We start from the raw sequence: 14,338 nt of genomic DNA, 5'->3' as shown, positions 1-14,338 counted from the left end.
TTAACGCTACACTTTGTTCAGGTTACACTTTTTTTGTCCTTTTTTTTTTTTTTGTAAATGTTTTTTTTTTTTCTTCATGCATTTTACACCTTTATAGCCTTTGAGAATAAATAAGCTCCATTTTTGCTTCCACATCTCTAAAAACTGCAGCATTTTTTTAACTATTGTCATTGAAATCGTGCAATTTTTTTTTGTTTTTGCAACACCCCTTTTTAAAAAATGGAAAATATATATATATATATTTTAAAACTAAACCCTATACAACGCAAAAAATTCCAAATTAAAAAAACAAAACAAAACAAAAATTATACACAATTGTAACTGTCAACAGTACAGATGAGCACGAGAAATAAAATTAGATCAGAAACATATTTATAGAAGCGCAAAGGAGGGTGTTGGTTTCTTAAGATTGTCATTCTTCTCGTTGTCTTATGAAAATGAGGAGGAGTTTACTGGATACTACAGTCTGGGGTGGGAGGAAATAAAGAATAATGACCCGGACAACGACGAAAAAAAATAATATAATAATAAAATAACCCCAACCCCCCCAACAAAATAAAAGACCCCCCCGACCAAGCCCCCCCAACAAAATAAAAGTCCCCCCCCCCCGAACAATGAACCCCTAAAACCGGTTTCACCGCGACGGTGAAGCTAATGCCGTAGCTGAGCCAGGGCGGCCCCGTTTTTCCCACGAGCCGGACTTGCCCGTGGCATCAGCCCAAGGGGATCGTCGAGTCCCGTCGTCGCCGTCGCCGCGGGTCCGTCCCGGCGCGGCGCCGAACCGCTCGCGCTCTCCCCTCCACGTAGATCTCAACCTTTACGTAACCCGGAGTGTTTTTGTGTCTTGATATTTTGTTTTTTTGTGGTTTTTTCCAGGCTCTCAGCTTCAAGGTAGACGTGTGAACGCGGGAGGGTGTGAAGTTAATGAGAAAAAAGAAAAAAAAATGGTTTTTTGGTTTGTGGGGGTTTTTTTGTGCCCCCCTCGGCGCTGCTCTACACCGATGCTCCAACGGTGCGGGTGGGGAGTCTTCATCACCTTCCTCCTCGCCAGGGTCTCCGGAGCGAGCCGCTCCGCCAGCACCTTCGCAGCGAGGGGAGAAACCGTTTGGTTGGGTTTATTCGTACTTTTTGTGAAGAAAAAAAAAGGAAAAAAAACCCCAAAATATAAAATGAGAGCGATGAGACGTCGTTAATCCCCGCCTAATTTCCAAAGCAAGGCCGTGCAAAGAGCTCAGGTGCGTGGTCCGGTACGGGGAGGGGGTCAGCGTGGGTGAGGATGACCACGGTCCGCAGCGTCTCTCCCGGATGGATGAACGGAGGCGGAGGGAGGCAGATCTGACGCCGCGGCGGCGTTTCGGAGGTGAGATCCCAGCATCTCCCCAGCACACCGCGGTACCCGCTGGGGAGGGGGACACGGGGCGGGGGTTTAACGGCACAAAACCTGCCAGGAGCCCGCCCCGGCGCCGCGGGGCTCCCGGCGCCCGCCGGAGCGTGGGAACAGGAGAGGGAATTCAAAATTTATCAGTAAAAATTAAAAAAAAATCAACATTTGGAAAAACTTTTGCAGCAGCAATTTGATATTTGTAGGATTTTTCAGGGGGAAATTGTAACCGGCTCATCTCTCGGGGGGGGTGTTCTTGCAGGCTGGGATTGAGGGGTGAGATGCCGGTACCCGAAGCTCCGGGTTTCAAGGATTTCCTCTCCTCCTCCAACCACTCCCTTTAAATTCCCTCTGTTAATTTCATAATAATCAGCATTTTTTTTTTTGGTGTTTTTTTTCCTATTAGAAACTTTGGGAAAAACGCTTGGTTGGGAAAAGTTTATAAATAAAAAACCCATAAATTTGCTTCTGTTTTGTACATTTTTGTACATCCAACAGGCTGAGCTGGACACCGGAGGGTTCCGGAGGGGGATAAATCCTACTGTGACTTTTTACTCCTCTCTCTCTGCCCTGGTTTTGGGGAGGGGGGATGTCAGCCCCAAAGCAGCTCCCAGCTCCTCCGAAGGAGTCGTTCGGCGAAGCATCCGGGCAGGTTTTGTGCCAGTTTGGGACCCCGTGGGTGAGCGGGGCCGGTGCGGGGGTGACGAGGCGGCAGGACGGGACGGGGACGCGGGGACGGGCATCCCGGAGAAGAGTGTCTGTAAGGATAGAGCTCAACCCTAAAGCCTCCGCCAGCCAGGAACGGCCCTTCCTCCTCCAAACACTCAGCCCTGAGCTGGCTGCTGCCTTTGGGGTCGGGGCGCTGACACCCGTCCCTGGGAAATCGCCGGAGCAACCGGTAACACGAAGAAATCCCTTGTTTTTTTCCTCCTTTTTTCCTTCCACTAAATCACCCCGTCAAGACTTTGGCAGATTTTCAGGCAAAAATCCCAAAGGATAAACAATTTCAGCTGCATCCTTCAATAAAAACCATTTATTCCTGTTTTCCTAATCCCAAGCTTTGGCCCACGCATTTTTAAAATGCATTTACCAATTTTTTTTTTGGGTAAAACCTGCTGTTTTCTTTAAAAGCAGCAATAACCCATCCTTCCTCCTCAAACACGCTGCGCCCGGGGCAGCATTGGGAAAAAATTTCCTAATAATAATTTTATTTTATATTTCCTAATAATCAAATAATTTTCTATTTCCTAATAATAAAATAATTTCCTAAAATAATAAAATAATTTTTCCTCCGCGTTTGGGTAAAATTAATTGCGGTTTCAAAGTAATTGCGGCCAGAAATCACGGCGTTAGTTCCCTTACCTGCCCCCAAGGATGCTGTCAGCACCAACTTTTCATACAAATAGGGTTAAGCCTTAAAAATCTGCCTCCAACACACCTTTGTGGGATCCCGGCAGCACAAGGAGCCCGCGGATGCGTCGGCATCACATTTAATATTGAAGCCGGGCTCTCCGCGCCTGACATCCCAGCTGGTTTAGGGAAACCAGGTTAGGGAAACCCTTTTTTAGGAAACACCTTATTTAGGAACACCCTTTTTTAGGAAAATCCCTTTTTTAGGGACACCCTTTTTTAGGAAACACATTTTTTAGAAAGATCCTTTTTTAGGAAACCCTTTTTTTGAGGAAAATCCCTTTTTCAGGAAAACCCTTATTTAGGAAACTCATTTTTTAGGAAAATCCCTTTTTTAGGAAACCCATTTTTAGGAACACCTTTTTTAGGAACACCCTTTTTTTTTAGGAAACCCATTTTTAGGAACACCCTTTTTTAGGAAAATCCCTTTTTTAGGGACACCCGGTTTTAGGAAACCCCTTTTTTTAGGAACCCCTTTTTTAGGGACACCCTTTTTTAGGAAAATCCCTTTTTTAGGAAACCCTTTTTTAGGAAAATCCTTTTTTCTAGGAACACCCTTTTTTAGGAAACCCCTTTTTTAGGAACACCCTTTTTTAGGAAAATCCTTTTTTTTTAGGAACACCCTGTTTTAGGAAACCCCTTTTTTAGGAAACCCTCTTTTTAGGAACACCCTTTTTTAGGAAAATCCCTTTTTTAGGAAACCCCTTTTTTAAGAAAATCCCTTTTTTTTAGGAACACCTTTTTTAGGAAAACCCTTTTTCAGGAAAATCCTTTTTTAGGAAAACCGGTGCCTGCCAAAGCCCTTCAACCTCTCTGAGAGCCATGTCCCCTCCCTGCCCAGGGCCCAGGCCAGCCCAGGCGCTGCTCCACGGCACGTTTCGGGGACGCCCCGCGCCCCGTCCCCCCTCACAGCCCGTCCTGCCGCAGACGCTCTTCTCCAGGGCCACTGTCCCACCTCCCCGCCGAGGGGACCAGCGTCCCCGGGGTCTCGCCGGTCACCGACTGCCGCCCGGTCCCCCCGCCCGCGGGGACGAGCATCCCCAGGGATTTGGCCTTGTCCTTCCCCCCGTCCCCGCGCTGTCCCCGAGCCGGGCAGCGCCGTAGGTACTGCGTGCGTCACCCGCTGCGCTAGAAGGAACGCCTACAAAACCCTAAAGCTATTTTCTCAGGCAGTTTATGATCATTTCCCCTCCCACCCCATCCCCGTAACCCGTTTCACCCCCACATTACCCCCCCCCACCCCACCCCACCCCACCCCTCCCCGCTGCGGCGTTCCCAGGGACGACGGGGGGACCCCGTTATGTGACCCAGGTATCCAAGCGCATGCGCTTTACGGAGGGGCTCTCTCCTTCGGGCTCGCTGGTGGGTCGCAGGAGGCCCAAGGATGACCCGAAATCGGGACGGGCGGGATCGTCCCGCTCGCTGCTGCCTTCGTAGGAGCTGGTGTTGCTGCTGAGGCTGTCGACGGGCGAGCGGCCGGTGGGCTCGTGGCGGGGCTGGTGGGGGAAGGTGCTGAGCGGGGTGGCAGTGTTTCTTTCTCGGTTGGGCGAGACGGGCTCCGACTTGATGCTGATGTTGGGGTTGGTGTTGACAGTCAAAGTGGTGGTGTGGGATAAGTGACTCCCTTGTCTGGGCATCCGGGTGGGGATGAGGGTGGGAGAGGAGGAGGAGGAGGAGAGGAGGGGAGGAGGGGAGGAAGGGGGAGAAACAGATGGAGGAGGAGATAACGGGAAGTCTCTCATTATTCATCTTTTCGGTGGCCTTTTACCCTCCAATCCACAGAACTCATAATCCGCACACCCCGTGGCTGAATGAATCCAGAATTATGAATCTGGATTAGACTATTAATCTGGATTATATTATGAATCTGGATTATATTCACACTGGCCCAGGTTGCCCAGAGAAGCTGTGGCTGCCCCCTCCCTGGCAGGGTTCAAGGCCATGTTGGATGGGGCTTGGAGCAACCTGGGCTGGTAGAAGGTGTCCCTGCCCATGGCAGGGGGGTGGGAACTGGATGGACTTTAAGGTCCCTTCCAACCCAAACCAGTCTGGGATTCTATGATACGAATCTGGATTATATTATGAATCTGGATTACATTACGAATCTGGATTCATAATTAGAATTATGAATTATTATGGCTTCAGAATTCACAATCCGCACACTCACCACGATGCGTCACTGCCAAGCCACGATTAGACCCCACATGACCCTGCAGGCAGCATCCCTCCTCTCATCCTGCTGGCCACACTAGTGCTGACACAAGCCAGGCTGCTGGTGGCCTTCTTGGCCACCTGGGCACACTGCTGGCTCATATTCAGCCGCCATCGACCAACACCCCCAGGGCCTTTTCCAGCCACTCTTCCCCCAGCCTGTAGCGGTGCGTGGGGTTGTTGTGTCCCAAGGGCAGGACCCAACACTTGGCCTTGTTGACCCTCACACAGTGGCCTCAGCCCATCGATCCAGCCTGTCCAGATCCCTCTGCAGAGCCTCCTGCCCTCCAGCACATCACCACTCCCACCCAACTTGGTGTCATCTGCCAACTCCCTGAGGGTAATTCAGTAATTCCCCTTGGTGCAATCCCCCATTTCCCTCTTTCCTTTTCCAACAGCCCCTGAGCAGCCCCTGGCACCCGTTTCACTTACATTAAATTTCCTAGTGATACAGGAACCAGGTGCTGCTGCTGCTGCTGTTGCTGCTGCTGCTGTTGCTGCTGTTGTTGTTGTTGTTGCTGTTGTTGTTGCTGCTGTTGTTGCTGCTGTTGCTGTTGCTGCTGCTGCTGCTGCTGCTGCTGCCAGGCAGAGATGTTGCCAAGGGAGAGCCCACCAGGTGAGCTGAACGCCGGCAGCGAAGACAACTCAGCACTCGTCAGCTGATAATCTGGAAAGGAAGGAGCCCATCAGTCCTCTCCATGTCAAACCTACTCCAACAGCTCCCTGAGCGCCATGGGAAGATGGCGACGCTGCCCATAGGACATGGCTCAGAGTCATGGAATCACAGACTGGGGTGGAAGGGACCTTTAAGGTCATCTAGTCCAACCCTGCCATGAGCAGGGACATCTTCAACTGGATCAGGTTGCTCAGAGCCCTGTTCAACTTGACCTTGAGTGTCTCCAGGGATGGGGCATCTCCCACCTCTCTGGGCAAGCTGGGCCAGTGTCTCACTACCCTCAGTGTAAAAAATGTCTTCCTTATGTATCTTTATCTATATCTATATATATATATAGTCTTCTTCAAGACCCCCACCCAGGGACAGCAAACCCCCGACCCATGCGGGGCCCATCCCCGCGCGGCAGCAGGGGGCGCCCTCCGCCCACCTCTGGGGCTGGAGGGAGCTGCTCTTCCCACGCCTGACCCCCCAACTCCAGCCCAGCAGCCCCAAAAACTGCGGGGAGAATTTTACAAAGGGTGGGAAATCCTGCATGGCGCAGGGTTGGGGGGAAGCAACTGCTCTTCCAGGTCAAACTCTTGGGCAACTGGTCAACCCTTGGTCTACTCCGCTCTCCTGAGACCCCCCCTGCAGTGCTGCGTCCAGCTCTGGGCCCCCAACAGCAGAAGGACACGGAGCTGGTGGAGCGAGTCCAGAGGAGGCCACGGAGATGATGCGAGGGCTGGAGCCCCTCTGCTCTGGAGACAGGCTGGGAGAGTTGGGGCTGTTCAGCCTGGAGAAGAGAAGGCTCCGGGGAGATCTTCTAGCACCTTCCAGCACCTGAAGGAGCTACATGAAAGCTGAGAGGGGCTTTTGCCAAGGGCATGGAGTGATAGGACGAGGGGGGACGGTTTTAAACTGAAAGAGGGGAGATTGAGATGAGATCTGAGGAAGAAATTCTTTGCTGTGAGGGTGGTGAGACCCTGGCCCAGGTTGCCCAGAGAAGCTGTGGCTGCCCCCTCCCTGGCAGTGTTCAAGGCCAGGTTGGATGGGGCTGGGAGCAACCTGGGCTGGTGGAAGGTGTCCCTGCCTGTGGCAGGGGGGTGGGACTAGATGGGCTTTGAGGTCCCTTCCAACCCAAACCAGTCTGTGACTCTGTGAGCTGTTTCCCCACAGCCGCCTCTGCAGCGGACACAGACACCCCCAGATCCTGAGCATTTATCAAACGCTCGGCCTCCCTCCCCCAGCCCCTGCCCTCCTCCCTTTTCTCACTGTCATTTTGGCGCGTCTTATGGTTCCAACCTTCCCTTTTGGCAGGGCCCAAACTCGCCGGCGGCAGCAGAACACACAAAGAGGTGTCTGCGAAGGTGCTGAACCGCTGCCAAAGCCGCCGGGCTGATTCAAGGCACACCCTCCCAGCAAGTCCCAGGACTTGGGGAGGGGTCTTTGCCCTCCACAGTTCTTTTACCCCCCTCCACCCCAGCACCAGCCATTCTGGTTTAGGAGCTCGTGACACCCACTGGTTACGACAGCCGCCTCCGCAGAGAGCTTGAACTGGAGCCAACCCCTGTCTCGAAGCTGCAAACGGTCGGGTTGGAGTTAAACCAGGCAAAAAGGGTCAGGTTGGACATTAGGAAGCATTTCTTCTCAGCAAGGGTCATTAGCCATTGGAAGGGGCTGCCCAGGGAGGTGGTGGAGTCACCATCTCTGGAGGGGTTCAAGAAAAGCCTGGACATGGCCCTTAGTGCCCTGGTCTAGTTGCCATGGTGGTGTCAGGGCCATGGCTGGACTCGATGAGCCCAGAGGGCTCTTCCAACCTCAGTGATTCTGGGATATCTCCACCAAACCCCCCAGCCACAGCCACCGAAGGCGCCCGAGTGGGAACGTTTCTCTGCCTGTGGTCATCTACAAAGAGAAAAATAACTCCAGAAAGCTGAAATTCAGCTCCCCCTGCCCCGCTCCGCCCTGAGCAACAGCAGCACAAGGCTCAATTAAAACCTATTTTGGGGACTTTGGCTGTACGCAGGGTGGCCGAGGGACCAACGATGACTTCCACGTAGGGAGAGGAGCCTACTCGTCACGCACAAACAGGCATCTTCTGGGCTACACCTACTAATTAGGAGAGGGAGTTCCCGACACGCCTATTCTGGGTTCTTCCAGACAAGCAGCTTTTTTTACATTTTTTTTCACAAACTTTTCTCTGAGCAAACGCCAAAGTGAGTTACGCAGGAAACCAGCAAGTCCTTAAAGTCTTCGGGGAGGTTTGACAGGTTGCAGATGAACAATCCCTTCGCTCGGGCGAGCGTGCCGTAACCGTCGCCTCGGGCCAGCTCGAACCCCACCAGCCCAACTGGGATGTGCCTACGAGCAGGCTGGTTTGCATTCTTCCCCAACTTTTGGGAGCCTGACGCTCATTTGCATTAAGCCCCTGTTACAACATCCCAAGAGCTTGGAGATGGGTGTAGCTGTAATTAGCAGCCACTTAAAAGCACCTTCACGCTGCCAGCACAGCACAATGGGCTCTAACAGAATCAGGGCTGGAGATGACAGTGAGTTCTCACGATTTATCATAGAATTATAGAATGGTTTTGGTTGGCAAAGACCTTGAAGATCATCGAGTCCAACCCTTAACCCAGCACTGCCAAGGCCACCACTAACCCACATCCCTCAGCACCGCATCTACACGGCTTTTAAATCCCCCCAGGGATGGGGACTCCACCACTGCCCTGGGCAGCCTGTGCCAGCGCTTGACAGCCCTTTGGGGAAGAAATTGTTCCTGATCTCCAACCTAAACCTCCCCTGGGGCAACTTGAGGCCGTTTCCTCTCACAGAATCACTGAGGTTGGAAGAGCCCTCTGGGATCATCGAGTCCAACCATTGCCCTGACACCACCATGGCAACTAGACCAGGGCACTAAGGGCCATGTCCAGGCTTTTCTTAAACCCCTCCAGAGATGGTGACTCCACCACCTCCCTGGGCAGCCCCTTCCAATGGCTAATGACCCTTGCTGAGAAGAAATGCTTCCTAATGTCCAACCTGAACCTCCCCTGGCGAAGCTCATCCTGTCGCTTGGGAAAACAGCCTGACCCCCACCCCCACCACCCCCTCCTTTCAGGCAGTTGTAGAGAGCGAGAAGGCCTCCCCTCAGCCTCCTTTTCTCCAGGCTAAACCCCCCCAGGTCCCTCAGCCGCTCCCCATCACACTTGTGCTCCAGACCCTTCACCAGCCCCATTGCCCTTCTCTGGACTCGCTCCAGCACCTCAAGGTCTTTCTTGTCGTGAGGGGCCCAAAACTGACCCCAGGATTCGAGGTGCGGCCTCACCAGTGCCAAGCACAGGGGGACGATCCCTGCCCTAGTCCTGCTGGCCACACTAGTGCTGACACAAGCCAGGATGCTGGTGGCCTTCTTGGCCACCTGGGCACACTGCTGGCTCATATCCAGCTGGCCATCGACCAACACCCCCAGGGCCTTTTCCACCCACTAAACTCATCATACGAATTTCCCCTTGATTTCAATCCCGTGAAACTCTTGGACCCGACCAAGTCTTGCAGCAATGAGTTCCACGAGTGACGCTGCAGCTGCTCGGGGAGAGCCAGGCACGTGCTTTCAGCAGCGCATTCCCCCTCTTGGTATGAAATAATTACCCACGGGAAAGCCCTCGGCCGGGCTGTGCGCTCCTACCTGTGTTGTACGCTGTGGGCATGGCCGAGAAAGGCAGCCCCTGCGTCAGCAGACTCGGAGTGGCCACCGAAACAACCGGCGTGGTTAAAGAGTGAGTTGCTTGGGAGACACCCAACCGCTGCGTGTTCTGCTGCGGGAGCAAACGGAGAGCGAGTTACAACCCAGATATGTTTTACTCTGTCGTCCTCGTGCGTTGTGACCCCTCAAACCTCCACCCGCAGCTGCCACCCCACCAGGGCATGCACCAGGTTTGAAGCTCATCATGGAGACTGTGGGACTAAGCAGGACGGAGCCTTATTGCAACAAAGCCAACCACGCCGCTCACAGCCATCGAGGACCCTTGTGACATTCATTTGCAGGTCACTTGGCATTGGCCTTGGGTCACCTTTCTGCCCAGGGCTGGGCTTCACCTGCAAGGACCAGCAACGTCCCTGCGTGCACAGGGGGGGAATAATAGTGGGATGCCCCAGCCTGTATTCCTTCTGGTGCAGAAAAATAGAGTTATTGTTTTCCAGAGGATGCACGTGAGGTTTGGTTTGATGCTCAGGGAGAAAGGCACCAAACACAACCAGGGCCGGGTGACGCAGCGCAGAGCTGCCACATCCTCCTCCCTGCAGCACCCACGTCCAAGAACGTGCCCCTAAGGCGATGCTGAGCGTCGCTCTCAGAGTTTTAAAGGCACTCTGGCACCCTTAAACCTAAAATCCAGCGCTCAGCAACCTGCCACCTTGGTGCCCTCAGGAGGTTTGGGGCATCAGCCGGGTCCAACTATGGAAAAATTCTGCCCCTGGAGCGGTGCACACCGACCTCCCCCCGTGGTTCTGCGGGCAGTTACGTGGGCAGATCCACGGGTCAGCTTCAGCCCTGTTTACAAGGCAGATAATCGGGGCTGTCTCTGCTGATCTGATTTAAATCGGCCTCAAGAGGCTTGGCTCTAAGCTGAAGCACCCCGGCACACGTCACCCTGCGAAGGCCGGGGCAGCGCCCAGCTTAAACCGCGCCTGGCACGAGGCTGGCTGCATCCCGGGGGACACGGCGCGGAGCCTCCCTGCCACCTTGCTGCCAGGCACAGAGAGGTCCTGGGGCATCTTAGGGCTGAGCACGGGACCCTGCGATGGTCACGGCCACGCAGGACTGTCCTGGGATAAGGCTGGAGGGTAAAAGCCCTGTTCTTGCCACCTCCGGAGGGTGACAGCAGCCTGGAGGGTGACAGTACCCCCAAGGGTGACAGTACCCTGGATGGTGACAGTACCCCAGGGGGTGACAGCAGCCCAGGGGGTGACAGTACCCCAAAGGGTGACAGTACCCCAGAGGGTGACAGCACCCTGGAGGGTGGCAGTACCCTGGAGGGTGACAGCACCCCAGAGGGTGACAGTACCCCTGAGGGTGACAGCACCCCAGAGGGTGACAGTACCCAGGGAGGGTGACAGCACCCGGAGGGTGACAGCACCCCAGCGCGCTGGATTCGCAGCGCCCTGCGCCCACACACTCCCCAGCCCGCACCTCCCTCCCTGGCACCCCGGGCGGGTGATCACCCAGGGCTCTAATTACTCAAGCCCTGCGGCTGCAGGAGCAGCTTCTCCTGGCACGTAGCCCGCTGGCAACCGCCCCTCGGCCGTGCCCATCGCCTGCGGGGACGTGTCCGGCCGGGGTGGTGGGACACGGGCTGAGCAGGGACGTGGCAACGGGGCAGCAGCCACCCCGTTACACCACGAGGGATGTCAGACCCGACCGCGCTGTAGGAAGCCCCCACGTTTTCCCCCCGGTTCGTGCAGGTGGGGGGTGCCGAGGTGCCCAAGCTCACACCCCCGAGTGCCTCGGAAACTGTTCCCGCTTGCAAACCGCGTGCAGACATGCTCCCCGGTGCTGTGGGCTCAAACCTGCTCTACCCTTGACATCAGGAGAGTGTAGAGAAATGGGGGGGCCCCCTCTGAACCCCCCTAAAAGAGCAGAGACTCAGAGCCTAAAGCTGCTGGGAGCAACCCCAGGGGGTGGGCAGGGGCAGAGGGGCAAGAGGGTGGGAGCTGCCCCGTGGGGGTTGAGCAACGTGGAGGGAGCAGATGTGGGGGGAAGGTTAGTGGAGCAAAGGAGGGAGGATCTGCACCAGGCAGGGTGAATCCGCACCTCTCAGCTTTCCCCTGCCCCATCCAGGTCGCTGTCACCCTGCTCCCAGCCTTCGTCACCCTCCGCCTCCCCGCTGCCAGCTCGCCTCGGGTCCTACTTCACCGCAGGCAAAAAAAATCAGCCGGGTTAGCTCCGACTTAACAATTAAAAACTCTTCGTTAATGCCAACCCGGCTGCTTTTCGCCTAAAGCGAAGCTGCTCCTCCAGCTGGGAGACAGGCAAATGCCCTGCGGCAGCGGGGACGAGCAGATGGGGAGGCGGGTGGTGACTGTTTTCACGCCGCAGATGGGGAAACTGAGGCACGGAGCTGCTGGGAGGAGCAAGAAGAGAAAAAAAGCGGCAGAAATCAAGTCTGCCAAAGCCTGGCTTAATCCTTCCCCTGGGCCAAGAGTGTCTCCTTGAAGGCTGCGAGAGGTTTTGGCTTAGCCCTGTGGTTTTGGAGAGCTTTTCCCTGCATCCTACAGTGGCTCCCACCCTTCGCGCTGCGCTGACCTGTCGCCCATCTGCCCCGCACCAGAATAGCAACGGAGCAGGGTGAATCATTGCCACAAACAAGGTGGTGTTCACTTTGCTGGCAGGGATGGGGGGGGGGGAAATTAAAAAAAAAGCCATAAAAATAACACGGAAAACTGCCCCTGTGCACAAGGGAGGTTTAGGGAGCGCGTGAGCCAGCCCGGGGATTTACACAGGCTTTAAATAATATCCTTAATATGGGAAGAGCCTCGTTTACTCCCTGTCTCTCATGTGGGGGCACTGGGCCAGCTCTTCCCGTGCTTTAAACCACGGTGGCTCCGGCAAAGCCCATGGGGCAGGTCCCCAGGCTGGTGGCAGTGCCCAGGGTGGCTCCCCGGAGCACTGGCCCCAAAAGGGACCCGGGCTGAGCTCCCCCGGGGACACCAGCACAGCTTTTTTTGGCCTTGGTGGAGAAACAGGCGCTTTCCAGCTCGTGCCAGCTCCTCCTTTCCCATAGGGAACCTGATTTTCCTAAAAGTGCGTTTTTCTGGGGGTTGATGCTCCGTGGCGGGGCTGGATGTGGCATTTGTGCTGGCACCACGTCCCCAACGGAGGGCAAAGGGGTTGGGTGTGGGGACCGAGGGGACAAGCAAACCCATGTCCCACCCCGCCGCGGTCCGTGCTCAGCGGGGAACTCACCAGAGACAAGTGATCCTCGGTCTGCCCGCGGGGGAACAGAGAGAAAACCGAGAGGCACCGTTAACTCCGCGGCCCCAACCACCGGCCCCGCGCCCTCGCCCACCCCGGGGGCACCGACGGGGTACGCTCGTGCCCACCACCAGCACGGTGCAAACTGAGACCCCCAAGTCATCCCCCTCCGCCAGCTCCCACCACCACGGCACCCAATAGGTGCCCACGCCGCATCTGTGACAAAGCCCCCCCCGTGCCCAGGGTGCTGGCAGGGGCCGCGGTTCCCACCCCGCTCCTCCTCCTCCCCGCACCCCTCTGCCAGCCCCTCACCAAATGGTGCATCAAGCCCTTGCCGCTCTGCGACGTGATCACGCGTAAATCCGGCTTGCGGCTGTTGGCGGCGAGCTGCGCGCCGTGCGAGGGCGGCGGCGGGGACTTGGCCGGGATGATTTTGCCCATGGTGCTGCCGTTGGACACGGGCAGGAGACCCGGGGAGGCTCTGGCACTCACGTAGCCGTTACCTGCGGGAAAAGGGGTGACAGGGAGGAAGGGGGTGAACGCACGGTGATGGTGAACGCACGGTGATGGTGAATGATACACAACGAGCGGTGCCGCAGTGGGGCTCCACGGTTGCTCCTCCCCGCGAGAGCAGCCACCCCACGTCCCCCCAGGCTCCCCCAAACCCTCCTGCACCCCAGGCAGGCTCACCCGCAGCCCCCAGCGAGCTTGGCAGGGGCAAACCTCCCCAGGGAAACCCACCCTGTGCCAGGCAGGGGCTGGGGCAGGGGCAGGGGCAGGGACAGGGACAGAGGCAGGGACAGGGGCAGGGGCAGGGGCAAGGGCAAGGGCAAGGGCAAGGGCAGGGGCAGGGGCAGGGGCAGGGGCAGGGGCAGAGGCAGAGGCAGAAGCAGAGGCAGAGGCAGGGGCAGAGGCAGGGGCAGCGGCAGGGGCAGGGGCAGGGGCAGGGGCAGGGGCAGGGGCAGGGGCAGAGGCAGGGGCAGAGGCAGGGGCAGCGGCAGCGGCAGCGGCAGGGGCAGGGGCAGAGGCAGAGGCAGGGGCAGGGGCAGGGGCAGGGGCAGGGGCAGGGGCAGGGGCAGGGGCAGGGGCAGAAGCAGGGGCAGGCAGCCAGCCCGCAGCGCCCAGGGCAGCCCCTCAACCTGCCAGACCCCCTGATTGTTACTTGCAATAACCACCAATAAATATTACAGGCTTAATTTGCAGCAAGGGCTCGTGACGCTGCTCTGGCAGGTACTGGGGCCGGAGCAGAGGGGGGATAATTACTGTTACGGTCACTTTTAAGGTCTCTTTATGGTACCAGAGCAGCAAAAAGGGGTAGAGCAAGGACTCAGTTCACTGATCCCACTGCCCCTTTGAAGATCTGAGGTTCCCTCCTCCTCCTGCTGCCCCACTTAAGGATTTTATGTGCAAAGAGGAGGGGGGAAAAAAAAAAGAAAAAAAAAGAAGAAAGGAAAGGAAGAAAAAAATTTAAAAAGGAAAAGATTTGATGAACATCAGGAAAGGAATAAATTGGATCAGATTACTGTTCTGATGAGGGTATTTTTTTTTTTTATGAATAGGCCCCAAAGATAGAAAGGCGTTTAGCAATCACCAGGATTCAGCCCTCATATTCATCGCACGTTAGACCGGGAAAAATAGGTCGCTGATTGCATTATTAATCACATCCAGCATCGCGCTACATCTGCATTTCAGCTGGCGGCGGTGACGCCGCAGC

At 55.8% G+C, this 14,338-nt stretch overlaps 1 protein-coding gene across 13 annotated transcripts in view; it reads right to left on the bottom strand.

Annotated features, from left to right (window-relative positions):
- Positions 1–4,031: 4,031 nt before the first annotated feature.
- Positions 4,032–14,338, bottom strand: part of MEF2D (myocyte enhancer factor 2D) — an 81,108-nt gene continuing 70,801 nt past the window's right edge. For 5 of the 13 annotated variants that reach the window (XM_068415203.1, XM_068415205.1, XM_068415204.1 and 2 more), the window contains 5 exons: positions 12,937–13,127; positions 12,616–12,636; positions 9,340–9,469; positions 5,435–5,669; positions 4,032–4,420 (listed from right to left, as the gene is read on the bottom strand). In XM_068415203.1, coding sequence (XP_068271304.1) covers positions 4,090–4,420; positions 5,435–5,669; positions 9,340–9,469; positions 12,616–12,636; positions 12,937–13,127 — 908 coding nt within the window. In that variant the 3' untranslated portion in view covers positions 4,032–4,089. The remainder of the gene's footprint in view (positions 4,421–5,434; positions 5,670–9,339; positions 9,470–12,615; positions 12,637–12,936; positions 13,128–14,338) is intronic. The other 8 variants (XM_068415214.1, XM_068415209.1, XM_068415208.1 and 5 more) reach the window with 7 other exon arrangements.

The sequence above is a fragment of the Nyctibius grandis genome, chromosome 17, assembly GCF_013368605.1.
Source record: "Nyctibius grandis isolate bNycGra1 chromosome 17, bNycGra1.pri, whole genome shotgun sequence".
NCBI classification, from domain to species: domain Eukaryota; kingdom Metazoa; phylum Chordata; class Aves; order Nyctibiiformes; family Nyctibiidae; genus Nyctibius; species Nyctibius grandis.
This window is presented reverse-complemented; position numbering and strand designations above follow the sequence as displayed.